Raw genomic sequence first — 26,604 nt, 5'->3', positions numbered from 1 at the left:
TGCTTTAGGACCCTGATTGGAGCCCTCCTCATCCACTTTGGCAGAAATCCTCCGACATTTGTATTTGGGGCCTTTCTTAGCTGGGCACTCATCCTCTGATGTGAACAGTAGCTGAACTGGTCTTTAAGAAAAGCCAGCTTTGCCCCCCCCCCCATACCACCAGGACTCTTTCTCTTCTTCCTACATGCCACACTCCTACCCCTTCTTGGTGGATCTCTGGTCCACTGTTTACCTGCTGACTAAATCATTAACTTTATTTGTTTTACTAGATCTCCCGAATGGCTCGAACTCTTTCCAGCCCCCAGGTCTTTGATCTCAGTCACCCTGGGAGGGGAATACTATTATCACTGCCACTTCACAGAGGAGGAAATGAAGGCGCCTTGAAGTCGAGACTCATCCAGGGTCACACTTCTTCCTTGGCAGCAGAGGCAGGCATGGACCCTTGCTCTGTGAACCCCTGCTCTGTGGACCCCCACTCTGCGGACCCCTGCTCCGTGGATCCCTGCTCTGCAGATCCCTGCTCTGCAGACCTGTGCTCTGGCTTTTCCAGAGAGTCTGCATCAGAGCATCCTCTGGTCACTGGCAGCAGCTGAGGATAAAAACAGCTGAATTGTCCAGCCATTGGGAGAGCTGGTAGTGAGGGGAGGAGAGAAGCCAGAACTGTGAATTCTCAGGCTTCCCAGAAGTGTCAGGCTTCCCAGTGTGTGTATGTGGGGGGTGGGGAGTCCTTTACTGAGACTAGTTGCTGTTCCAACAAGACCACGAGGGGCCGGGCCAGTCTGGGGCCCAGCAGGCTCTGTATTTCCTGCTCCCCCCATGGGTCCCTCCTGTACTGCAGGTTCACCCCCTTTTCAGCCAGCTTCTCTGGTCTCGTGGTCAGGATACAGGGAACAGGTTCATGCTTCTAGGGTCAAGATCCCCGGTTGGGAGCTGCTCTGGGGCAGGAACAAAAGCCCTCAAGGCAGAAGAAATCTTTGTGGAAACATGTTCTCCCCTCTCTGCCCCCCTCCTCCCATCACTCCTGTCCCCTGGTCCCTAGTTGACTCCACTGCGTGATTTCATCTCTGATTCTAGGGTCCTGTCTTTGTAGGGAGTGCAGCGAACCTCCACTCTTCTCTGGTCTCCGTTCCAGGGTTTGTGGACCTTCCACTTCAGGCCAAGGTGGGTGCTTGGAAAGGGGTTTCCTCAATCAAAATTTGGGGCTGAGGATTGAGGAGTACCCCCCCACACAGAAGGGAATGCAGGCAGGGGGCGGCGAGGGACCTGAGAACAGGGCATGTTCTCTAACTCTCTTGGGAGGCAGAGGGAGCAGGAGCCAGGCCCCTATTCATCTTCCAATTTGGGTCATGGTCAGAGGCTCCCTATCCCTGCTCCTCAGATGCCCAGGATCCTTGAGTCTGTGCTCCCTAGGATCCTACCCCACCATTCATAACCCAGTTTCCTCTACAACGTGTGTATCTACACTCTGTGGAGAGATCAGACCCCAGGGTTCCCAGGCTTGTTTGGGCCAGCCTAGGGAGGAGTCAAATGTGTGTTCATAGAGGCCAGAATGGGGTTTCCTCTTGTCTCAGAGGAAGAGGCTGACAAGTATGTCAACCAAGTCAGCCACTGTCCTGGGTTTGATGGACCTGCAGTTCATCAGTCTTGGAGTTGGCCTGGGTATGGCAGGGTTTGGCAACCCCCATGCCCTCTCTGGGTGTCTTCCCTCTCCTTCCTTTCCAGATTTGGAACCACCACCAAGGACAGATAGAAGCACATCTGGTGTCACATGAGGAACTCATCTGCTCCTCAGGAGGCAGTTAGAATCTCCGTGAAGGATTAGAACTCAGGTCTTCCTGACTCAAAGCCTGGTGTGCTCTCTATACAGAACCTTTCCTTCTTTTTTCCTTTGATGCATGTTAGAGACAGCCCAGCCCCCCACTTCTGTCCAGCCTGCCCCCTTCACCTCCTCAGGAGCATTCCTCCTCGTTGGGTAGATTCCCTCTCCTTTGCATCTTGGGAGACTTTGGCATCTCTGCCTCCCTTCCTCAGGATGTCTTCCAGGACCCTGCCCCTCCCAGTTGGCTCCAAAATGGGAAGTTTCCCCTCCCTGGCTCTGGTGGTTTGCAAACATTGTGTGTGGGTCCACTGGGCATGTGCCCTCCCCCAGCTCCATCCCCCAGAGAATGCTGTCAAGTGGGTAGAGGGTCTAGAAGCAGGACTACTAAGTAAGTCAAGTCAGTCAGGAGGGAACTCAGATCACAGGATGGCAGAGGTGGGGGGAAAGGGCCTGAAGTCTCCTTGTCCAGGCCCTGCTTGGTAGGAGGAGCCCCCACTTCCAACTCCACCATGAGTCCTCAGCAGCCCGCCCACCAAACTCTCCCACTCTGGTCCCACCTGCCCATTTGCTTCTTCTGGACTTGGACCTGCCAGTTACCCTGGGACCCAGAATAAGCTTTCAGCTGCCTCCACTGGGTGAAGCTTCCCCTAGACCTGCTGCCATGGGCCCTTCTCTCCTGCCTGGCCCTTTGGGAGATCCTCCCCATTTCTGGAGCCTTCTCGGGTCCTGGTACCCCCACCTGAGGCTTCTTCTGCTCCCAAATCACCAACACCTCCCTTGCACTGGCACTTCTTTGAGCTTAGGGCTTCTTCTTAGTTGAGTGTGAGTATCCTATGGGGGGTACTGGGAAGCCGATCTGACCCCAAGCCTGGGTGGTTGCTGACAAGAAACCAGAGCAGCTTGTTGGTAAGTGTTTGGATTTGTCTCCCCCAACCTTCCCTTGGAGGGTGGATTCTGGGTGGGGCAGTCCTTGAAAGCCCAGTGCTTAGTTTGGATCTCTTCCAAGCTCCCCTCCAGGGCAAGGGAGTTGCTGAGTGAATCCCAGTCTTAACCAAGAAATCCGCTTTCCAGTCTTGGACTTCTGCACCTCTCCTTTTAGAAGGTGTCAAAGCATAGAAGGCAGGCAGCCTGGTCCCTCCCTACTTTGGGTTCAGATAACTACCTTGCCCTGGACTATAAGGTATCACTCTTTTTCCTCCCTCAGTTTCCCCTGCTGTAAATGAAAAGAGTTGTGGCAGCAAAGCTCTACCTTGGAGTGAAGATAGCAAAGAGGTTGGCGGGGGTCCTGCCAGGAGGAGCCTCTGGGTAGGAGATGGAGTTAGAGATCCTCGGTAAGGACCAAGGGGTACCACAGAGAAAGGGAGCCCCAAGCTCTGCAGGGCATGGGTGATTGTAAGGGGATAATAGATAGAGTATGTGGCCATGAGGAGTTCATCCTGAGAGTCATCGAGACCTGGGACAACAGGAAGGTCCAAACCAGAGTGCTCTGAACTCAGGAAGGAGCTCTGGCCCTTCTCTCTCTTTTTTTCCTGCCTTTCATCCTTATCTTGTTGAATATTCTCAGGAAGGACCTTTTGTCCTTATCCCTCTGCCTTTCATCCTCATATTGTTCAACTGTCCCAAGAAGGAGTTCTGGTACTTACCTCTCTACCTTTCATCTTTATCTTGTTGAAGATTCCACATTTTTCCAGGATACAGACCTTTTGTGGCATACCCGTTATACTTCCACAGGCCTGGAGATGAGGGATGCTGATACAAGGGGACTAGGCATAATTATATATACCCTTATTTCAACTATGTGAGTCAGATGTGGCATATACCTGCAATAAACTCCTTGCTTATATCTCACTGGCTGACTTTCATTATTGAACATGCGGGACATGTCCGGCGGAGCTCCCCGAAGAGTTGTGTGAATTAAACTGAGACCCGGGGGCCCAGAGTGGACCGCAACAGGTGATGCCCTCCTTTCATGGCCTCAGTTTCCTTCCTCTGTCAAATGAGGGTCTTGGACTAGACATCCTGGGACTCACTCATTTCCCTTTTCTTCATGGATAGCTTCTATTTTAACCAAAAAATGGGGTTCATTTGAGCCTCCACCTCTGACCGCCGATAGGCTTTGAAACACACTTTAGCACTCTTGAGTTGTTCTTTTATAGCCTTAAACCTGGGGCTCCTGGCCCCTGCCTGCCTTTCTCCATCCCTCTTGGACTTGTTTGCCTCTCTGTTTAACTCTCTAGCAGAGCCTTCCTCAGCCCAGCCTCCAGTTTCATTTTCTCTTAAAGCTCAAACCCTCTCTCAGTTGGGGTGATTGATCGCCTCCCTCCCTCTCTCCTTTGACTCTGGTGTCAGTCATCTTCCCCAGCTTCTGCTGTTTGGGCATTTTTAGTCAAGGATGGCTTACACTTGGTGGAGGTCCTTAATCTCTTCTCCCCCCTCCCCACGGAAACCTCAGAAGGTTTTCTTGGTAGTGTTGCCCATCCACCTTGTTCTCTGCTGTTTAGGGTCCCTCTGACTGTGCTAGTCTAGTCTTGGGGTGCAGCTGAAGCTCCCAGGCTTTAGGGAAACCAAAAAAATCAAATAATAAAAACCTAGCTGCCATTTGCTTAGTAGTTGGAGGCTTACCAAGAGCTTCACCCCTTGTCCCTTTGGTCCCTGTACTGCTCTGCAAGGCTGGTGTTATGAGGATCCCCATTTTACAGATGGATAAAAGGAGGCAGGAAGTGGTTCAGAGACTTAACCAGGGCCATATCTGAAGCAAGAATTAAACTCAAGTCTTCCCAAGTCAGAGCCAGGGACCAACCATCCCCTACCGTACTCAGCTTTGAGTTCTTTGCCTTCCTTTTTTACCCTGGGGTCTTCTCTTGGCCTTCTTCAGAGGGTGGGATTTAGCTCCGAAATGGGAAGTTTCCCCTCTCTGGCTCTGGAGGTTTGCAAACATTCTGTGGGGGATAAAAAATACACTTTAAAATATATATATATATATATATATATATATATATATATATATATATATATATATATATATATATATATGTATACACATGCACACACACACACACACACACACACATATGAGATTCCTCTCACAAAGGTAGTGAAGATGGAGGAGCTGTCCTGAGTTGATAGTCAAGCAAGATTACATGGCCTAGCACAATCCTCCCTCCCTAGCCACCTCTGTTTCAATCTAATTGGGTCAGGTTTTCAGGGTTACAATCTTTACTCGAAAAAAAAATCTAGCTGGTAAGAAAGAGGATAAAATATTTTCATAAAATATTACCTCACCATCAAGGTGGTGAGAACATCAAAAAAGATGTTTTGAATGACCTTTTATCTCTAACTGAATGAAATTATGTCTGAGTATGCAAGGTCTTCAACCATCCTCCTAGTCAGTAAAAATAGTTTTATCATCAAACAAGGGACTTAGGAGCTTTTTTTGGAATCCAAGGGTTTTCTCAGGGGGAAAAAGTCCACTATCCTTCTAAAAGTAGTCTTATCAAAAGTTAGGAGAGTCAACCTCCTGTTTTAAAATATATAAGGGACTTTATTTTAGAAATAGTTGAAGAATAACAGTTTGTTCTTCAATATTTCTTAACCCTGAGAGGTCTTCACTAGGAATATTGACCCTGAAATGGTTTTATTGGGAATATGCCACTCAATAGAAACCTGGATTAAAAAATGATAGATAAAAGCTGAATTAAATGTTTAAAATAGATAAAAGTTTTAACAAAATACTAATTGTAATTAAAGACATTTTAACAAAATTATTATATATGAACATAAAGTGTTTTCATGAATTTAGATATTTTCCAAAGTCAAGAAAGTAGTCAGAAGAATATAATTTTATTTTCCATCTTAAAGTCTGGTAATGGAAGAGGAGGTGGGGGTTCCTCCTATTTCACCCTCCTCCCTCCCTGTGTCTCTTTATATTCAAAGTATAGGGAAAAGAATCTTCCTTAGTAGTTGGAAAAGAAGCCAGTATATAAATAGACAAATACTATCAGAGGAATGTTTTGAAAATCATTTTGACCATTGTAGACCACCTGCAGAGATCTCAGGGTCCACTAGTCACTCTGAAAACTGTCCCTAGAGGCAGAAAATGAAGCACAAACGGAACCTTTGTCCAGGCAACCTAGTCCCCTTTGGTATGGCACTGAAGAGATCAAGTGATCTCGCTCAAATTGGAATCTTCATTCTACTGCTCCACCTGCATGAGGCAGTGAATTCTCTTTACTTTTCTTTACTCCTCTCCAATGTTCTTTAGTCATTCTCACTTAGTCCATGTGTGTGTGTGGGGGGATTGTGGGTTAAGGAGACTTGAATATCAGTATGCTGGTATGCTCTATGTTTAAAGGGTTACCCAGATAGGCAGATCAGAGTGGCGAGTCCTGAGAAAAGGTGATTCAGTGGAGAAAGAAATGACACAGACCCAGCAATACCGCTACTGGGTCTATGCCCTGAAGAGATGGGGAAGAAGGGTAGGGACATTGCTTGTACGGAAATATTTGTGGCAGCCCTGTTTGTGGTGGCAGAGAGTTGGAAATCCAGTAAATGTCCTTCAATTGGGGAAGGGCTTAGCAAACTGGTATATGTATGTCATGGAACACTATTGTTCTGTTAGAAACCAGGAGGGATGGGAATTCAGGGAAGCCTGGAGGGATTTGCATGTACTGATGCTGAGTGAGATGAGCAGAACCAGAAAAACACTGAACACCCTAGTAGCAACATGGGAGTGATGTTCAAGCTTGAAGGACTTGCTCATTCCATCAGTGTAACAATCGGGAACAATTTTGGGCTGTCTGCAAAGGAGAATGCCATCTATATCCAGATAAGGAGCTGTGGAGTTTGAACAAAGTACAAGGATTATTCCCTTTAATTTAGAAAAAAACAGATAGCTTATTGTCTGATCTTGTTACCTCTTAGACTTCTCTTTTGGGATGTGACTTCTCTTCCATCACACCCAATTTGGATCAGGGGACAACATGGAAACAAAGTAAAGACTGATGGAGTGCATTCTGTGGGGGGGGGGAGGGAAGCAGGATTGGGGGAAAAGTGTAAAGCTCAAATGATATCTTTAATAAAAAAATAAATTTAAATTAAAAAAACAAAAAAGAAGAAATGACACAGTATCCCTGTATCTTTGCCAAGAAAATACCATAGACAGTATGAAAATGATAAAATTAAATTGGACTTTGGAACATGAGCTGTATTCTGGAGAAAGCAAGGGGATTCCAGAAAAAAACTACATTAACTACATTAACTACATCTAAGTTCAGTGCTCTCTCCACTGTGCCACCTACTGCCCCTACTTGCTATTCCTTTTAAAAATATAATGAAGTTGTCATGCAACTTTGTTAACTTTTTCCCCCTTTATTCTCTCCCTTCACCCTAGAAATACCTACCATTAAACAGAAATGTATAAACATACATATATATACATATATATATATAATATATATATATAGAAAATCTTTCTTTATATATTTCCATATATCAGTTCCTTTTGTGGAGGCAGATGGTGGTGTCCATAAACTACATTGACTACATTAAAGTCTTTGATTGGGTGGATCCCCCAAATGTGGCTAATCTTCAAAGAGATGGGAGGACCATATTATTTTATTTGTATCTTGAGGAACCTAATACAGGACAAGAATTTAGACCACTGTTGGAGGGAATGTGGAAAAATTGGTTACACATTCACTGCTGGTGGAACTGTGAACAGATCCAACCATTTTGGAGAGGAATCTAGAATTACACGCAAGGAGTTACTAAGCTTCCTGTGCCCTTTGTCTCAGCAAGACAACTAGTCAGTCTATTTCCAAAAAATGATTAGGGAAAAGGGAGAAGAACAGGAATGCTCTAAAATATTTACAGCAATTCTCTTTGTGATGGCAAAGAGCTAGAAATTTGGGGGATGCCTGTCAAATGATGAATGAGTGAACAAGTTATGATAGATGATCATGATGGAATAGTTCTGAGTTGTAAGACATGCAGAGCTTGAGGGGAGGGGGTAGGGGTAGGAAGGAAGGGTAGAAAGACATTGTGTAACCTATAAACTATGCATGTGGATGAATGTTGATAAACTTTCACAACATGTAATTGGAAACCAAATAAAATATCAATCAAAGAAGAACTGATGAGCTAGTTGATTTTAGAAAAACATGGGAAGACATATATGGAATAATGATAAGTGAAGTGAGCAGAATCAAAAGAATGGAGTACATAGTAATAGCAATACTCTTAAAAACAACTTTGGACAGCTGAGCCATTTTGCCTATTATAAATATCCAAAGTAGTTAGAAAGGGCCTATGAAGGACACCACCATCTGCCTCCACAAAAGGAACTGATATATGGAAATATATAAAGAAAGATTTTCTATATATATGTGTGTATATATATATATATATATGTATGTTTATACATTTCTGTTTAATGGTAGGTATTTCTAGGGTGAAGGGAGAGAATAAAGGGGGAAAAGTTAACAAAGTTGCATGACAACTTCATTATATTTTTAAAAGGAATAGCAAGTAGGGGCAGTAGGTGGCACAGTGGAGAGAGCACTGAACAGAGTCAGGACCACCTGAGTTCACTTAATAATTTCCTGGCTGTGTGACATTGGGCAAGTCACTTAACCCCACTGCCTTGCACAAAACAACAAAAAAAGGGAATAGCAAGTTGCACATAATAGATTTAAAATTTCATGCACCATCAGATTTTTCCACAATGTTATGGACATGATTATTTTAGCTCATAAATTAAAAATAAAATAAAAAACTTTTTACATTTTTTCAACTAATTATTTTTTAAGGATCTAGATTTATTGTATATTATTACAATAATTTTGTTATAAGAGTAAACATAATGCCCCATTCCCCCTGCCAAGAAGATGAGAAATCTCAAGAATAGTTAGAGAGAAAAAAAATAATTCAGATTTCAATGTCTATGTCTCTGTCTCTGGGGTGAACTGCCTTCTTTATTATAATTCCACCAGAGAACTTGCTTCAATATTTTTTCCACAGTTGCTTTTACTAGCTGTACCTCCATTCTATTCCTCTTCACTCTCATTTATTCTATTCTCTCTCCCCTTTCTTCTTGACCCTGTTCAAAAGTGTGTTGCATCTGAGTACCCTCTCCCTCAATCTTCCCTCTCTTCTATCACCTATTCCCCTGTTCCCTCCTCCCACATTCCCCCTTATCCCATCCCTTCTCATTTTTCTCTAGGGTAAGATAGAATTATATACCCTATTAAGTGTGTATGTTATTTCTTCTCTGAGCCATTTCTGATGAGAACTGAAGGCTCACTCATTCCCCCTTGTCCGACCCCTTTCTACTCCACTGAAAAAGCTTTTTCTTGACTCTTTTGTGAAATTTCTTCGCTTCTTTATCTCTTTTCTCTTCCTCCCAGTACTTTCCTTTATCACCCATCGACTCCATCTTTTTACTATATTATGCCATTATATTCCTCTCCTTCCTATGTCCTGTCTATCTATGCTCCTTCTAACAGCTCTTATAAATGAGAAAGTTCATATGAGTTATCAATATCTTCTTCCCATGCAGGAATACAAAGAGTTCAATATCATTAAGTTCCTAATAGTCCTTCTCATCTACCCCATCTATGGTTCACCAGAGTCCTTTACTTAGAAATCAAACTTTCTGTTCACTTCCGGTTGTTTCAATAGGAAAGTTTGAAAGTCACCTGTTTCAATGAAAGTCCATCTTTTCCCCTGAAAGAGGATGTTCAGTTTTGCTGGCTAGTTGATTCTAGGTTGTAAACCAAGATCTTTTGCCTTCTGGAATATCTTATTCTAATCCCTAAAAGCCTTTAATGTAGATGCTGCCAGATCCTGTGTAATCCTGACTATAGAGCCTTGGTAGTTGAATTGTCTGTTTCTGGCAGCTTTTAGAATTTTCTCTTTGATTTGGTAGTTTTGGAATTTGGCTATAATATTCCTGGAAGTTTTTCTTTTGGCATCTCTTTCAAGAGATGACTAGTGAATTCCCTCAATTTCTATTTTGCCATCTGCTTCTAGGGTCTCGGTAATTTTGCTGTATTATTTCTTGAAAAATGAAATCTAGGCTCTTTTCCTGGTTGTGACTTTCAGGGAGCCCAGTAATTTTTAAATTATTTCTTCTATATCTGTTTTTGAGGTCAGTTGTTTTTCCAGTGAGATGTTTCACATTTTCTTTTAATTTGGGCTTTTTGGGGAAGAGTTTTATTTCTTCTTGATTTCTTGCAAAGTCATCAGCTTCCTTTAGTTCTATTCTGCATTTGAAGGAATTCTTTTCTTTTTCTTTTCTTTTTTTATGTTTGTTTTGCAAGGTAATGGGGCTAAATGACTTGCCCAAGGCCACACAACTAGGTAATTATTAAGTGTCTGAGGCTGGATTTTAACTCAGTTATGCCATAAGTTCCTAATAGTCCTCATTCACCCCCTCTACGGTTCACCAGAGTCCTTTACTTAGAGATTAAACTTTCTGTTCAGCTCCTTACTCCAGGGCCAGTTCTCTATTCATTAGGCCACCTAGCTGCCCCAAAGGGGTTACTTTCTTCAGAGAACTTTTTTTTATCTCCTTTTACAGCTGGCCAATTCTGCTTTTTAAATCATTCTTATCCTCATTTGCCTTTTGCTTTGCTTTTTCTAGTAGGCCTAAACTTATTTTATTTAACTTTTAAATTAATTTTTATTAAAGATATTATTTGAGTTTTACAATTTTACCCTCAATCTTACTTCCCTCCCCCCCACACTGAAAGCAATCTGTCAGTCCTTACTTTGTTTCCATGTTGTACCTTGATCCAAATTGGGTGTGATGATAGAGAAATCATATCCTTAAAGAAAAGTCTAAGAGGTAACAAGATCAGACAATAAGATATCTGTTTTTTTCTAAATTAAAGGAAATAGTCCTTGCACTTTGTTCAAACTCCACAGCTCCTTATCTGGATACAGATGGCACTCTCCTTTGCAGACAGCCAAAACTTGCTTCTGATTGTTGCATTGATGGAATGATCAAATCCTTTAAGTATGATCATCGCCCCCATGTTGCTGTTAGGGTGTACAGTGTTTTTCTGGTTCTGCTCATCTCACTCAGCATCAGTTCATGCAAATCCCTCCAGGCTTCCCTGAAATCCCATCCCTCCTGGTTTCTAATAGAATAATAGTGTTCCATGACATACATATACCACAGTTTGCTAAGCCATTCCCCAATTGAAGGACATTTACTTGATTTCCAATTCTTTGACACCACAAACAGGGCTGCTGTAAATATTTTTGTACAAGTGATGTTTTTTACCCTTTTTCTTCATCTCCTCTTCAGGATATATACCCAGTAGGGGTATTGCTGGGTAAAAGGGTATGCACATTTTGTTGCACTTTGGTCGTAGTTCCAAATAGCTTTCCAGAAAGGTTGGATGAGTTCATAGCTCCACCAACAGTGTAATAGTGTCCCAGATTTCCCACATCCCTTCCAACAATGATCATTATCATTTCTGGTCATATTGGCCAATCTGAGAGGTGTGAGATAATACCTCAGAGAAGCTTTAATTTTCATTTCTCTAATAATTAATGATTTAGAGCATTGTTTTCATATGGCTATGAATTGCTTTGTTCTCTGCATCTGTAAATTGCCTTTGCATATCCTTTGACCATTTGTCAATTGGGGAATGGCTTTTTGTTTTAAAAATATGACTCAGTTCTCTATATTTTAGCAATGAGTCCTTCGTCAGAATCATTAGTTGTAAGGATTGTTTCCCAATTTATCACATTTCTTTTGATCTTGGTTACAGTGGTTTTATCTGTGCAAAACGCTTTTTAATTTAATGTAATTGAAAACATCTAATTGGTTTTTGGTGATGTTCTTCAACTCTTCCTTAGTCATAAACTGCTCCCCTTTCTATAGATCTGACAGGTAAACTAGTCCTTGATCTTCTAATTTGCTTATAGTATTGTTTTTTATGTCTAAGTCCTGTAACCATTTGGATTTTATCTTGGTAAAGGATGTGAGGTGTTTGTCTAATCTAAGTTTCTTCCATACTAACTTCCAATTATCCCAGCAGTTTTTTATCAAAGAGGGGGTTTTTATCCCAGTGGCTGGACTCTTTGGGTTTATCAAACAACAGATTACTATAATCATCTCCTGCTTTTACACCTAGTCTATTCCACTGGTCCACCACTCTATTTCTTAGCCAATCCCAAACAGTTTTGATGACTGATGATTTATAATATAATTTTAGATCAGGTAGGTCTAAGCCACCTTCTTTTGCACTTTTTTTCATTAAGCTCCTGGCAATTCTTGACTTTTTATTTCTCCATATGAATTTACTTACAATTTTTTCTAACTCATTAAAGTAATTTTTTGGAATTTAGATTGGTAGGGCACTAAACAGATAGTTTAGTTTTGGTAGAATTGTCATTTTTATTATATTAGCTCTACCTATCCATGAGCAGTTGATATTTGCCCAGTTATTTAAATCTGATTTAATTTGTGTGAGAAGTGTTTTATAATTATTTTTGAAAAGATTCTCAGTCTGTCTTGGCAAATAGACTCCCAAGTATTTTATATTGTCTGAGGTTACTTTGGATGGGATTTCTCTTTCTAGCTCTTCCTGCTGTTTCTTGCTAGACATATATAGAAAAGTTGAGGATTTATGAGGGTTTATTTTATAACTTTATAACTTTGCTAAAATTGCTAATTGTTTCCAGTAGTTTATGAGGGTTTATTTTATAACTTTGCTAAAATTGCTAATTGTTTCCAGTAGTTTTTTGATGATTTCTTGGGATTCTCTAGGTATACTATCATGTCATCTGCAAAGAGTGAGAGTTTTGTCTCTTCCTTCCCAATTCTAATTCCTTCAATTTCTTTTTCTTCTCTTATTGCTGAACCTAACATTTCTAATACAATGTTGAATAGTAGTGGTGATAATGGGCACCCTTGTTTCACCCCTGATCTTTTTGGGAATGCCTCTAGCCTCTCCCCATTGATTATAATGCTTGTTGATGGTTTCAGATAGATACCGCCAATTATTTTAAGGAACAGTCCATTTATTCCTACACTCTCTAGTGTTTTTAATAGGAATGGATGATGTATTTTGTCAAAAGCTTTTTCAGCATCTATTGAAATGATCATATGATTTCTGATAGATTTGTTGTTGATATAATTGAGTATACTAACAGTTTTCCTAATATTGAACCAACTTTGCATTCCTGGGATAAATTCTACTTGATCATAATGTATTATCCTAGTTATAATTTGTTGTAATCATTTTGCTAAGATTTTATTTAATATTTTTGCATCTATATTCATCAGGGAAATAGGTCTATAATGTTCTTTCTCTGTTTTAACTCTTCCTGGTTTAGGTAACAGCACCATATTGGTTTCACAGAAAGAGTTAGGCAGAGTTCCATCTTTCCCTATTTTTCCGAAGAGTTTATATTGAAATGGAACCAATCGTTCCTTAAATGTCTGGTAGAATTCATTTGTGGATCCATCAAGCCCTGGAGATTTTCTTTTTAGGGAGTTCAATGATCGCTTGTTGAATTTCTTTTTCTGAGATAGGGTTGTTTAGGTATTTGATCTCTTCTTCATTTAACCTGGGCAACTTATATTTTTGTAAATATCCATCCATTTCACTTAGATTATCAAATTTATTGGCATAGAGTTGGGCAAAATAATTTTGAATTATTACCTTAATTTCCTCCTCATTGGTGGTGAGTTCACCTTTTTCATTTATGATACTAGCAATTTGTTTTTCTTCTTCCTTTTTTAAATCAAATTGACCAGAGGTTTATCAATTTTATTGGTTTTTGCATAATACCAACTTTTGGGTTTATTTATTAATTCAATAGTTTTTTGCTTTTGCTTTTATTAATTTCTCCTTCAATTTTTAGAATTTCTAATTTGGTATTTAATTGGGGATTTTTGATTTGTTCTTTCTCTAATTCTAAACTTGTTTTTAACATATTATTTTCCTCAGTATTTTTTTGTATTTCTTTCACCAAACTGTTGATTTGGTTTTCATGATTTTTCTGCATTGCTCTCATTTCCCCTCCCAATTTTTCCTACACCTCCCTTAATTGCTTATGAAAAGTTTTTTAAAAAGAAGTAACACTTATAACTGAGAATGGGGCAGCTGAATGGTTGAAGACTAGAAAAATAGTACAAAACGTCTATATATTGTCACATAATTTCTTTTAAGTCATGCAGAGAATATCAACCAGCCTGAAGCAGAATGAAGTTGATTGGGAGAAATATCAACAAGCTCAGCTGTGCAGACAATATCATTTTGATGACAGAACGTCAAAAGGAATTAAACAGACTCTTGGTGAGGGTAAAAGAGGAGAGTCTAGAAGCTGACCTGAAGGTTAGCATCTAAAAAACTAAGATTTTTGGATGCTTTTCCCATCATTTCCTGCAAATAGAGGGAGAGGAAATGCAAGGAGGGGGAGATTTTACATTCTTGGTCACAAGGTCAGTGCAGACAGCAACTGCTGCCTAGAAGTTTGAAGAGCCTTGCTCCTTGGAAGAGAAGCTATGGCAAATCTGGATTGTATTCTAAAAACCAGAGGCATCACCTTGTTGTCAAAGGATCATATGACCAAAGCTCTGGCTTTTCCAGGAGCAATGTGTGTCTGGGGGATTTGGATCCTAAGGTAAGCTGAGTGCTGTGGAATCAACACCTTCATGTTCTGGTGCTGGAGAAGATGCTTGAGAAGTGCTTAGACAGATGATCAAATCAAGCAATAACTCTAGATCTTCCCTGAAAGACCAAATATTGAAGCTTAAATACTTTGACCACCTCATATGAAGGCAGGACTCATTGGAAAAGACCCTGACGTTGGGAAATTGAAGGCAACAGGGGAAGAAGACAGCAGAAGATGAGAGGAATGGACAGTGTCAGAAGAAACGAACATGAAGCTGAACAGACTTTGAGAGGTAGTGGAGGATAGAAGATCCTGGCCTGATGTGGACTACAGAATCACAAGGAATTGGATATGAATGAACGACCACAAAAGAGTTTTAGTGTTTAGGTTTATTTCTTTTTTAGGACTCTAATTTTCCCTAACATTCCCATTTGAGTAGCAGGGACTAGAAGGACGAAGAAATTTCAGTAATCTAAACTCTTGAAGTCTCTTTATCACATTAGTCAATAATTTGTTTCTGAATTAACCATAAATTGATTTAGAACTCTAGCATTTCTTTGAATAGTAAACCTGAAGTTGACCCTAAAATATGACCTAAATTCATTACTAAAATTAAATACATGGGCTCTCCAATTCTGACTCAAACTCTAATATTAACTCTAACTCTAACCCTAAATTAGTGATAATTCTTTTTTTTGGCAAGGTAGTTCCGACCCAGGCACAAGGTCGCACAGGTAGGTAATCATTAAGCATCTGGGGTCAAATTTGAACTCAGGTACTCCTGACTCCAGGGCTGCTCCTCTATCCACTCTTCCACCTAGCTGTCCCTATTAGTCTAATCCCTCTTCTCTCCCACACTTTCTTTTGGAATCTCTCAAATACTGAGCTAGCTCTGACAATGTGTGTGTGTGTGTGTTAACCTCATTGTCAATGTGTAATTTCCTGGAAAGGACACTGCCAAGGTGAGTGAACTTGTCCACAGTGCTCAAAACTTCTCCATTTGCTGTTATTGATGCTTCCACATATGGAAGGTGTGGGGCTGGCTGATGGAGCACTTGGGTTTTCTTGATGCTCATTATTAAATCAAAATGAGCACAAGTAGTAGAGAATTGATCCTATTCTTTGTTGCACCTTAGCTTCAGAGGCTATACTGAGTGTACAATCATCAGTAAAAGGAAGATCATAAATCCACACTCCCTTCACTTTTGTCTTGTATTATATTGGCTTGAATTTGCCATTAGTGTGGAACCTGACCTTGTGGCCATGTTGATCCTAAGTGAAGGCATTTGAAAACACAGCTGAAAACATCATACTAAAAAGTCTGGGAGCAAGGGCACAGCATTTTTTCTCTCCAGGTGGGAAATTTTATATAAACATTTTCTACTCTATGTTTTGTTATTAACTCTCACCTTTCTTTCTTTCCTTGCTCCATTTTAGTCATGTCTATCATGGATCCATTTTGAGTTGGCTGTTGAAAAGGGTTTATGATGTTGATCTAATGCTTAGTTTCTGTCTACTTTCCAGTTTTTCCCAAAGTTCTTCTCAAATAGGGAATTCTTTCCCAGAAAAATGATGCTTAGGGTTTTACTAAATTCTAAGTCAATAATCTGAAAGACTGAACCTTTTATAGAAGTATGACAGATCAAGAGGTTTTTCTTTTTGGATTCTATTATTCCTAAAATGACTCTATGGGATGTGCAAGTGGATATGCTGCCTCCCCAGAGCTCACAAGTGGGAGCAGAAGGTGAGGGCTCAGTGGAACTTTGGGGACACTGGGAGGGGACCCAGAATCCACTGCTCTATTATGTGGCCAGAGGGTTACCTTTTCAGGGTATTGGTGAGGGGGCAATCAATTTATCAGTCCATGAGTGTGTTGGGGAAAATGCAACCCAAGAGTTGGGGGGCCATGGGACATGGGAGAAACTGAGATTATACCATCCAGAATAAGATTAAGACAGTCATTGAATCCTCCCTCCCAGATTCCATGGTCCACCTATCTGAAACAGGTTTCCTTCTGTCTCATCTTCACCAGCTTTACTACTTACAAATGTGTGACTGCCCTTGGGACCTGGCTCAGACTCAGCAGCTTTCACTGTAGGTCAGCTATTTTTCAGTCAGATCTCAGATATCTATATGTGGCTCCACACTTTGTGTTCCCTGGGGCTCCTGTAAGCAATAGGAAAGTTTGGAAAATAGGTGGATTTTGGGGGCAAAGAGAACAAGTTTAGCTTTGGCCATGTTCTGTTGAAGATATTTACACAACATCCCCTTCCAAATGTGTAATAGCCAATTGGAGATTAGTAATGGGAGTCATCAGAGAGACGGGAACTAGAGATGCTGACTTCAGATCTTTTAGCTTTAAACCCACTTGAGGTTGGTGAGATCACTAAGTGACATAGTAGAATCGTGTGCCTTGATCTGCAGTCAGACTCTGTCTTTCTTTGGACGTGAATGGCATTTTCCATCATAAGTCTTTTTAAAAATTTTTTAATTATTTATGGCAACGTGACTTGCCCAAGGTCACTCAACTAGGTCATTATTAAATGCCTGAGGTCGGGTTTGAACTCGGGTCCTCCTGACTCCAGTGCTTGTGCTCTATCCATTGCAGAAGTCTTTTATTTTTCTTTTTTTCTTTTCCCTTGGCTCATTTGTTAAAATCTACATCCATTTGTACGTGCATATTTCCAAGTTACCAAATTTCCCTCTACCCTTCCTTCCCATCCCCATCCCCTCAGTAGGGAACAATCAGGTCAGCATTTTACATACATGGGTTATTAAACATATGTACAAATTAGTCATTTTTGGCATGAGGAATTAGGACTAAGGGAGAGAGATACAGAAGAGATCTTTTTTTATTAAGTGTTCATCAGATTCGGTAGTGTGTTTTGTTTTGTTTTGTTTTTCTTTCTCTGGTTGGGGATAATATAGACCATAACCAATCTAGTACAGTTGTCCTAGCTCTCTGGACTGTGGAGAGGAATTGCTTCCATCAAGGCTGTTCATTTCACAATGTTATTGATGTATACATTGTTCTCTTGACTCTACTCCCTTCACTCAGCATCAGATACTTTAAGTTATTCCATGCTTCTGTAGATTCCAACCATTTCTGTTTTCTTCTGTTTTCTTTGTTTTCTCAGGCAAATGGGTTAAGTGATTTGCCCGAAGTCATACTGCTAGGCAATTACCAAGTGTCTGTGATGGAATTTTAACTCAGATCCTCCTGACTCAGGGTTGGTCCTCTATCCACTGTGCCACCTAGTTGCCTCCATTTCTGGTTTCTTATAGATCAATAATATCCCCTAGCATTCATGCACCAGAACTTGTTTAGCCATTCCTCAATCAATGGGCATCCCCTCAATTTCCAGTTCTTTTCCACTGCAAAAAAGAGCCTCTAGAAATATTTTGGAACATGTAGGACTTTTCCCATTTTTTACCATTTCTTCTGGATAGAGTCCTAGAATTGGAATTGCTGGGTCAAAGTGTAGGAAGAGTTTTATTGTTCTTTGGCCATAGTTCCATATTGCTCTCCAGAAAGGCTGGATCAGTTCACAACTCCACTAGCTACGTATCAATGTCCCAATCCTCCCACAACCTCTCCAACATTGATCATCTTGCATTTTTCTCATCTGGGCTAATCTAATAGGTGTGAGATAATACCTCATGGTTATTTTAATTTGCATTTCTCTAATCAATGGTGATTTATAGTACTTTTTCATATGATCATAATACAGGTTTAATTTCTTCACTTGAAAAGTATCTGTTCATATCCTTTGGACTTTTATCAATTGGGGAGTGACTTATGATCTTATAAATTTGATGCAATTCTTTATATATTTTAGAAATGAGACACTTAACAGAACTCCTGCTTGTGAAAATAATTCCCCAGCTTTCTGCTTTTCTGTTAATTTTGGCAGCATTGATTTCATCGTGCAAAATTTTTTCAATTTAATATAGTTAAAATCATTCATTTTTCAGTTTATAATGTGCTCTAATTTTTGTTTGATCATAAACTGATCCTTTTTCCAAAGATCAGATAGATGGAGTATTTTGGTCTACTATTGTATTTATGGTATTTCTATTTATGTCTAATCTGGTACCCATTTAGACTCTATTTTGGTAAAGGGTGTGAGATGTAGATCTATGCCAAGTTTTTGCCATACTATTTTCCAGTTTTCCCAACAATTTTTGACCAATAGTGAGTTCTTATCCCAGAGGCTGATGTCTTCAGGTTTGTCAAATAGTAGATTGGTGGAATCATTTACTGCAGGTTCTTTTGAACCTATCCTAATCCACTGATCCATCCCTCTATTTCTGAACCAGGACCAGGCAGTTTTGATGCCTGCCGCTTTATAGTATAGTTTGAAATCTGGGAGAGCTAGGTCACCTTCCTTAGCATTTTTTTATTAGTACCCTTGATATTCTTTTGTTTGCTCTAGATGAATTTTGTGACTTTTTTTCTAGCTCAGTAACATAGTTATTTGGAAGTGTGATTGATATGGCACTGAATAAGTGATTTAATTTGGAAAGAATTGTCATTTTTTTTATGATAGCTGGATTGATCTGTGAACATTTGACAATTTTCCAATTATTTAGAGCTGACCTTATTTGGGTGAGGAGACCTTTATAATTGTGTTCATACAGTTTCTAGGTTTGTCTTAGGTAGATTCCCAAGTATTTAATGTTGTCTACATTTTATTTATTTATTTATTTATTTATTTATTTTTATTTTTTTATTTTTTGCAAGGCAAACGGGGTTAAAGTGGCTTGCCCAAGGCCACACAGCTAGGTAATTATTAAGTGTCTGAGACCGGATTTGAACCCAGGTACTCCTGACTCCAAGGCCGGTGCTTTATCCACTACGCCACCTAGCCACCCCGTCTATTATTTTAAAAGGAATTTCTTTCTATTTCTCACTCTTCAGTTTTATTTTTCATATATAGAAATACTGATGATTTATGTAGGTTTATTTTTCTCTCCTGCTACTTTGCTGAATTTTTGAATTGTTTCACAGAGTTTTTAAGATGATTTTCTCGGGTTCTCTAGATATATCATCTTATCTTCTGCAAAGATCATTGCCAGTTCTGATTCCTTCAATTTCTTTTTCTTTTCTTATTGCTACTGATAGCATTTCCAGTACTAGATTGAATAGTCACAGTGATCATGGGCATCCTTGTTTCACTCCTGAATTTATTGGAAATGCTCTGAGTTCATTCCCATCAAATCTAATATTTGTTAATGGTTTTAGATAGATACTATTCATTATTTAAAGGAAAACTCCATTTAGCCCTAAACTTTCTAGTGCTTTTACTAGGAATGAATTTTATAGTTTATTAAAGGCTTTTCAGCCTCTGTTGAGATGATCATATATTATCTGTTGGTTTTACTATTGAAATGTTTCATTATTTTGAGTATTTTCCTAATGTTGAACTATCCCTGCCTGCCTGGTATGAATCCAACCTGATCAGGGTGTATTATCCGGGTGAGAACTTGTGGTAGTCTAATTGCTAAAGTTTTGTGTAAGAATTTTGCAGCAATATTCATTAGGGAGAGAGCTATGAACCTCCTGGTCAGTCACCACCCCACCTCGCTCTCCAGTGCGGTCCTGCTGAAGCTTCCTTCCTTCAGCATCAGTTCTACCTTAGCGTCCTTGTCTCTCAATCCTTCACCATTGGGATGTGCCAGCCTTTTCAGGTTCCAAGAGTCAGGGAGAGGAAGACCTGGATGTCAGAGTGGGACCAGGCCAGCAGATCTTTGACCCAGAAGTGGAGGAGGAAATTGGGCCAGAGACATCCTTGGACTAAGAGAGGAACAAATTGGGAAATACTAAGTGTGAAGGAGAGTCTGAGGGAAAACTGGGAGCTGCTGTCTTTCCCTGGGACCAGATTGAACCTGGCAGGAGCCAAGGGGGAGCTAAAGAGGGGCGAGATGATGCCAGTAGATGTTCTGGAGCAAAGAACTGGGGCATTCGGGGGTTCGGGGGAGCAAGCTGCACTGTGCAGCCTGGGGAGGAGAACCTGACGGGGGCGGGGGGTGGGGCGGACCTGACTGGGAGGGGACTGGGGTACCTGGCTGGGGAATCTGTTGGAAAAGAAGAGCAGCCCAATAACGAGCCTTGGCATTGGACTGAAAATCCTCTCGGACAACAAACACTGAGCAGTTGAACCTCTGCCAGTGGGCACCCAATGGCCACGTCAGCTTGCCAGGTGGTCAGCCATGCCCGGGCTTTAGGCTATGTGGCCTCCCCGCCCGGGACCCCATTGATTACAATGTGGCAGCTCCAGGATCCGGCCTTCCGTCCTTCCAGCCCTCCAGCAGACCCCTTGGTTGACCCATGTACCTGGCCCGCCCCCTCCTAGGCCGGGAATCCACGTGGCTGTGTGTGGCGGGGGGTGTTAAGCCAGCCTGGGGCCCGGGGCAGGGCTCCCCAGAGGCCACGGGGCGGCGCTTCTGGCCCAGGGAAGTTCAGAGAAAAGGAGGGGCCTGCAGCCTAGTAGGCTTTGCCAGGCTCGGCTCCTCTTTGTCTCGGACCCCTTAGCCTCACGTCCCCCACGATTCTACGGCGCTTTCCCGTTCAGCCCCAACTAAAAGAGAAAGGGTAAGTAGAGGCACGAAGGACTGAACAGATCAGGGAGTGACCCGGCTGGGCGGTGGACTGGCAACCTCAGCTGCGTTCCCGGGGTTGGGGGCTGGGCTGCAGTAACTGGGCGGGGGGGCGGGGCGCTGCCCTGCAACTGTGGGGGGTGAGCCCGATTGCCCTCCACCCTTTTCGGACTGCTTGAGCAGATTTGAGAGGACCTGGGGGGCCTTGGAACCCCTATTCTCTGAGCACAGCTTGGGCGGGAGTAGAGGGGGGAGTTCAGTGGGGCGGGGAGGGACACTGGCTTCCACATGTGGAAGTTAAAAAGAGAAATGCCTTCTCTGCCACATGTGCTAATGGTGTAGAACCAAGTCAGGATCTAGGCACCCACTTGGATCCCAGACCCAGTCAACCGGTCTTACGATTTACTTTGGACCCTTGGGGGCCAGATAAGGAGGGCTCTGGAGAGGTAAAACAGTGGCCTAGGGTCCTCCAGCTCTCACAGGCTCCCTCTGTTGTTCCCACCTCCCTAGGTGATGAGCTGGGCCATGCCACAGTACAGCCTGGTGGTGATGGGCAGCTGTCGGGTGGGCAAGAGTGCTCTGACCCTCCAGCTGGTCAAGAACTGCCCTGTGTCAGACGACTCTACCCTGGGAGATTTGTACCACACCCATCTGGTGGTGGATGGTGAGCTCTGTGAGCTGGAGATCCTGGATACCACTGGCTGTGAGGCTTGTCCCAGCCAGCGGCAGGACTTCATGCGCTGGGGGGAAGGCTTCCTCTGCGTTTACGCTGTGGATGACATCAAGTCTTTCATGGATGTGGACATCTTCCGAGAGGAGCTGGGCAGGGCCAACGGCAGTGACAGCCTTCCTTTAGTCCTGGTGGCCAACAAGACCGACATGGCCAACTTCCGGTTGACCCGGGCCCTGGGCAAGATAGCGGCAACGAACTTCAGGGTGCCCTTCATGGAGACCTCGGCCAAGAACTGGCAGGGCGTGGAGCAAGCCTTCCAGGAGCTGGTTCGGGAGATCCGCAGAGTCCATCAGGGCTTCTCCCCAGGCCCTGATAGGGACTGCCCAATCATGTGAGCCCGTGCCTCACTCCCCCAGCCCCCCCCTCCATCTTTCCCGATCTCCTATTGGTCCTCACCAGGATGTCTCCAGGAGCCTCTTCTCTTGGGAACTCTTCATCATTTCTCCCCTCATGCTTTTGGGATTTTTAAATTTTTCTTCCCTTTGGAGAAAGGATGAGTAAGTCATTGCCTTGGTATCCATACCAGGTCAAAGACTCCGTCTTCCTTCTATCTAAGGCCTCCCTTGGCTGGTCAGGCCCCAGAGGCAGTGGGTCTCTGGCTGCTTTGTCTCTCATCTGGCACTGTGGCCTTCCCATCTTGGGGACTGGGGCTGGGGGACTTTGATTTCTTGGACTTTCTCCACTAGACAAAATCATGGTCCCCCAATAGAGATCCTGGCCATGGAGAATCATTCTCCCTCCTGCCCCGGGCTTGGAGTATTTGTCGTCAGAAGCCCTGGGGTGGCCCTGAAGGCTTTGTCTGGGGTGTTGGTGAGGAGCCCTGCCCAGAACTGACTTCCAGTTAGCATCTCCAAGATCAGACTGAGAGGATGACTTTTGTGTGTGTGTGTGTGTGTGCATCCACCCTCGTCCTAGACTTGCATGTCTTTTCCTAGGTGGGGATAGAGAGGGTGGGGAGTAGAAGGAGGTCTGTTTCCTGTACATGGGAGACATGGGGGTTAAGTGACTTGCCTAAGGTCACAGGGCTAGTCAGATGGGTACTGGAGTCCTTCTGACCCCAGGTGAGCTCTCTATCCCCATCACCCCCAGCTGCCCTTGATTGTTCTGTCTTGTTGCCTCTAGGAGATGGGGGTGGTTGGCAGAATGTCCTTGGCAGAGACTGGCACAGCTGCAGGTCAGGTGCGGTCTTTCTGAACCTCCCTGGGAACCCTGGTGAAGAAAATAGGTGGGGCATCCTGATTTAGGAAGATTGGGGGTAGGGGGAGACAGAATGAATGCAGCCTATGGGAACTTCCCTCGACTTTGCTTCACAGTTGGTTATATTTCTTGTTCTGGGCTTTATCAGGAATAAAGGCTGTTGGATTGTTTCTGTCTTTGTGTTTCTTAGGGGGGCAGAGTGCTTGGGTAGGAGTAAAATGAGGGCAATGTGGCCTGGGGAAGACATTTGGGCTTGGAAGTTAGGAAGGCATGGGGATTTTAGCTTTGGGACCCAGGGTCTCAGTTTCCTCTCTTTGTGAGATGTTAGGGGATTGGTCTGGATGGTCCCTAAGAACACCTGATCCTCTTTCAAACCTGAACTGCCTTTGACTCATTTCCCTGCCCACCTTGATTGTTGAAGGGCCAGTATTTTTTTTTTTTTTGTTTTGTTTTTGTTTTATTTTGCAAGGCAATTGGGGTTAAGTGGCTTGCCCAAGGCCACACAGCCAGGTAATTTTCTGAGGCTGGAATTGAACTCAGGCCCTCCTGACTCCAGTGCTCTATCCACTGGACCACCTAGCCACCCAGAGGGCCAGGCCTTTTGAAGGGCTTCGGAATCTCCTGCTTCAGTGAAGATCAGTTGGAGCAGTGGCAACAGCCAGCTCCAGGCCTCAGAGGGGTGGACATATTCTATGCCCTGCCAATGGGCCCTTCCTGTGTCTGAGCCAGAGGGGTGTCAGTCCCCAGCTGGGCAGTTTCCAATCCGGGCCTCTGTCCATTCCAGGCAGTCTGGGAGTCAGGCTTCCCAAGGGCTGGCCAGGTTTTTGGTCCTTTTAATTTTTTTTCTTTTAAATCAGCAGCCCAGGTACAGAGGGAGGGATTTTCAGAGTGTGAAGTGGGGGGTCCTGTTGGGGGCACCTTGAGAGGCTCCTGACTGCTCCAAGTCCCTTAAGGTTTCCCTCTCATTCTGAAGCCTGGCTCTTAATCATGCAAGCCTTGGAGCACAGTCCCAGGTGGTGGTTGGGGGGTGGGGTCAATGTCCCCATTCTTTGGCGTCTGGAGACTGGGGGTTTCTGCTGGAGTCCAGTAATTAGAAGGATCACCCATGCTGCCCCATTGGGCCTGCTTCATTTAAAGCGAGGGCTCTTCTTTTGCCTCCTCAAATAATTGTATAAAAATAAAACTTTTTTAAACAGCATTTTGTTCTTGCCTCAGAACTGCCCCCCAGGGATTTGCCCCCAAAGCCCTGGCACATGGGAAGCCTCAGCCTCCACTTCCAGGCTTCATTCCTCTGGTTGGCATGTGCCAGAGTAGGCTGCCAGGGAAAGGAGATGGCACCTGGAATGTTCTGTGACCCCACCTGGGTAACCCCGGGTCAGCCTTCAGCCTCAGGGCCAGGGAAAAGGGACTGGGGGGGGGGCTCAACCCCAGCAAAATCCAGGGTCCAGGGACCTCAGGTTCTTGGGAGGGAATGGGCAGGGAAGACCCCCAGGGATCTGGAGGGGGGAAGAGAGGAGGTGGGGTGGGGGGAAGGGAGTTGGGGAGGAAGCAGGTCCGGGGGGGTAGGGGGAGCGATGAGATAAGATCCGAGTGGGGTAGGATTTGAACTCGGCTCTCTGCACAGCACTCCCGAGAGGAGAAAGACTCCAGTTTAAAGGTGGCCGGGACAGAAGGGGGGTGCTGCCAAGGGCGAGGGAGGGAGGGGGCTTGGGGGAGGATGGCAGTTTGGGACCCAGTGAGACTAGCTTCGGGCGGGGGGAGTTGGGCTGTGAGGAGGCAGGAAGGCAGAGAGGGGACCTGGCCAAGGGGAGGGACCCCCGATGATGGAAGCCAGGATTGGGGGGGAGGGTGCAGAGGCGGGGAGAAGAGGAGAAAGACAGGAAAAAGTCCCTAGAAAAAGGGCTGAGGCTCCCGTTTCGGGCAGGCGGAGCTTACCGAGAGAAGAACAAGCCCCCCCCCCCCAGCCCGCTGCTTCCTCCTGCGGACATCGAAGCGGGGGCCCTGTGAGTGCAGAAAGGTGCTTGCTCAGGGGGACACTTAGGGGCTGGGGTTCCTAGAATGCCTGAATTTTGGGGGGAGGAGCTCTGACACAGTCGGGGTGCGTGGGTCCCCGAAAAGTTCAGTGATTTGGGGGTGGGTTTCCCAAATCCCTTGGGGCGGGGCTTTGCGATGCTTGGAGTTGGTGATGGGGAGGGGGCGGGCTCCCCAGGAGGCTCTGCGGCGTGGGGGGCGGGCCGTCCCACAGTACTTGAAGCTGGTGGGGCTGCCATGCCCTCAGTCTCTGCTTCTGAGCCCGTCCCTCTGCGACTCCTCGCCAGGCTGTCTCGCTGACGATTCCGAAAGGGTAAGTAGAGGCAGGAGGAGCGGAGCGGAGCAGGGCTGGGAAGCAAAAGGGGGAGGCAGTTAACAGGTTAGTGGATGATGGTTCATGCCCCTCCACGTGTCGGTGGTTACATTAATGCAGGGGAACGGCTCTGAAGGATTAGGGAGCTGGTCAGAAATCTTGGGGTCTGACTTGGGTCACATATTTAGTCCGATTCTTAGCCCCCCTGAATCCGAGGCTCTGAGGCAGGTAGGAAGTCAGGTGGGTGGAGTGCAGGGCTTGGAGTCTTCATGACCCGAGTTCAACACCTGTCTTAGCCACTTATTTAGATGGATGAACCAGGACAAAGCTCTTCACTGAGTCCTGAGAGACTCAGTTCCCCCCAGCTGTAAAGTGGAATTGATGACAGCGTGACTGGCCAGGGTGTTGTCAGATCCAGTGAGCTGTTGTGCTCCATCAATGCGGGATTTCCCTTTCCTCCCATACCCCCCAGGTGGGCAACCAGGGCAGAGCCGAAATGGTGTACAAGCTGGTGGTGCTGGGCAGCTCTGGTACGGGCAAGACCGCGCTGATCAAACGCTTGCTCCAGAACCGCTTCGTGGAGCAGTGTGAGCCCACTGTCAACCACTTGTATGAGGGGCAGCTGGTGGTGGATGGGGAGCCCTGCGAGTTGGCCATCAATGACACCTCTGGAAGGGAGCTGTTCCGGGACCTTCGCGAAGACTGCATCCGCTGGGGCCAGGGCTTCCTCTTTGTCTACACGGTGGACTCCATCATGACCTTTGTGGATATGACCCTCTTTCGGGACCAGCTGAAGAGGGTCAAGGGCACCAGTCGGGTGCCCATGGTGCTGGTGGCCAACAAGGTGGATGAAGCCCACTGGATGGTGAACTCAGACATGGGCCAGGATGCGGCCAAGATCTTCAGGGTGCCCTACGTGGAGACCTCGGCCAAGACTGGGCAGGACGTGGAGCAGGCTTTCCAGGAACTGGTTCGGGAGATCCTGCGGTCCCAGGATAAGGGCCGCAGGTTCACGCCTTGCAGAATCCTGTGAGAGTATGCTCCCACTTCTGTGGTCCTGCCCCCTTTCTCCTTTCTATTCTTGTCTGGACTCCTCAGGGCAGGGGGTCCCTACTAGACCCCTCAGGATCTCTACCAGGGATTGTTGTTGGGACTCATCAGTATCCACCTAGGGGTCTGGGCATCCCTGTGCCAGCTCGGGAGTGCAGGTCCAAAGGGCCTTGTGCTGCCCACCTGTGGGGAGGGGTCTTGGGATTTGTCACAAAGTTACTTTTCTAG

The 26,604-nt window shown here is 44.3% G+C and overlaps 1 protein-coding gene and 1 pseudogene across 1 annotated transcript; both read left to right on the top strand.

Moving 5' to 3' along the window:
• The first annotated feature begins 20,875 nt into the window (after positions 1–20,875).
• LOC141504083 (GTPase NRas pseudogene) lies at positions 20,876–23,152 on the top strand (annotated as a pseudogene).
• Positions 23,153–25,275: 2,123 nt separating this feature from the next.
• Positions 25,276–26,369, top strand: LOC141504094 (ras-like protein 1). The gene is made up of 2 exons (XM_074208927.1): positions 25,276–25,326; positions 25,799–26,369. The coding sequence occupies exon 2, from the start codon at positions 25,823–25,825 to the stop codon at positions 26,357–26,359; it is 537 nt and encodes a 178-aa protein (XP_074065028.1). The 5' UTR covers positions 25,276–25,326; positions 25,799–25,822; the 3' UTR covers positions 26,360–26,369.
• The last annotated feature ends 235 nt before the right edge of the window (positions 26,370–26,604 follow it).

This window comes from Macrotis lagotis, unplaced genomic scaffold (assembly GCF_037893015.1).
Source record: "Macrotis lagotis isolate mMagLag1 unplaced genomic scaffold, bilby.v1.9.chrom.fasta BILBYCTG093, whole genome shotgun sequence".
Taxonomy (NCBI): Eukaryota; Metazoa; Chordata; class Mammalia; order Peramelemorphia; family Peramelidae; genus Macrotis; species Macrotis lagotis.
Note: the sequence above shows the minus strand (reverse complement) of the source record. Positions and strands in the feature narration are given on the sequence as shown.

What these genes read in the sequence shown, in the direction of transcription:
- LOC141504094 (XM_074208927.1), top strand. Translation starts at nt 25,823, where the DNA reads ATGGTGTACAAGCTGGTGGTGCTGGGCAGCTCTGGTACGGGCAAGACC.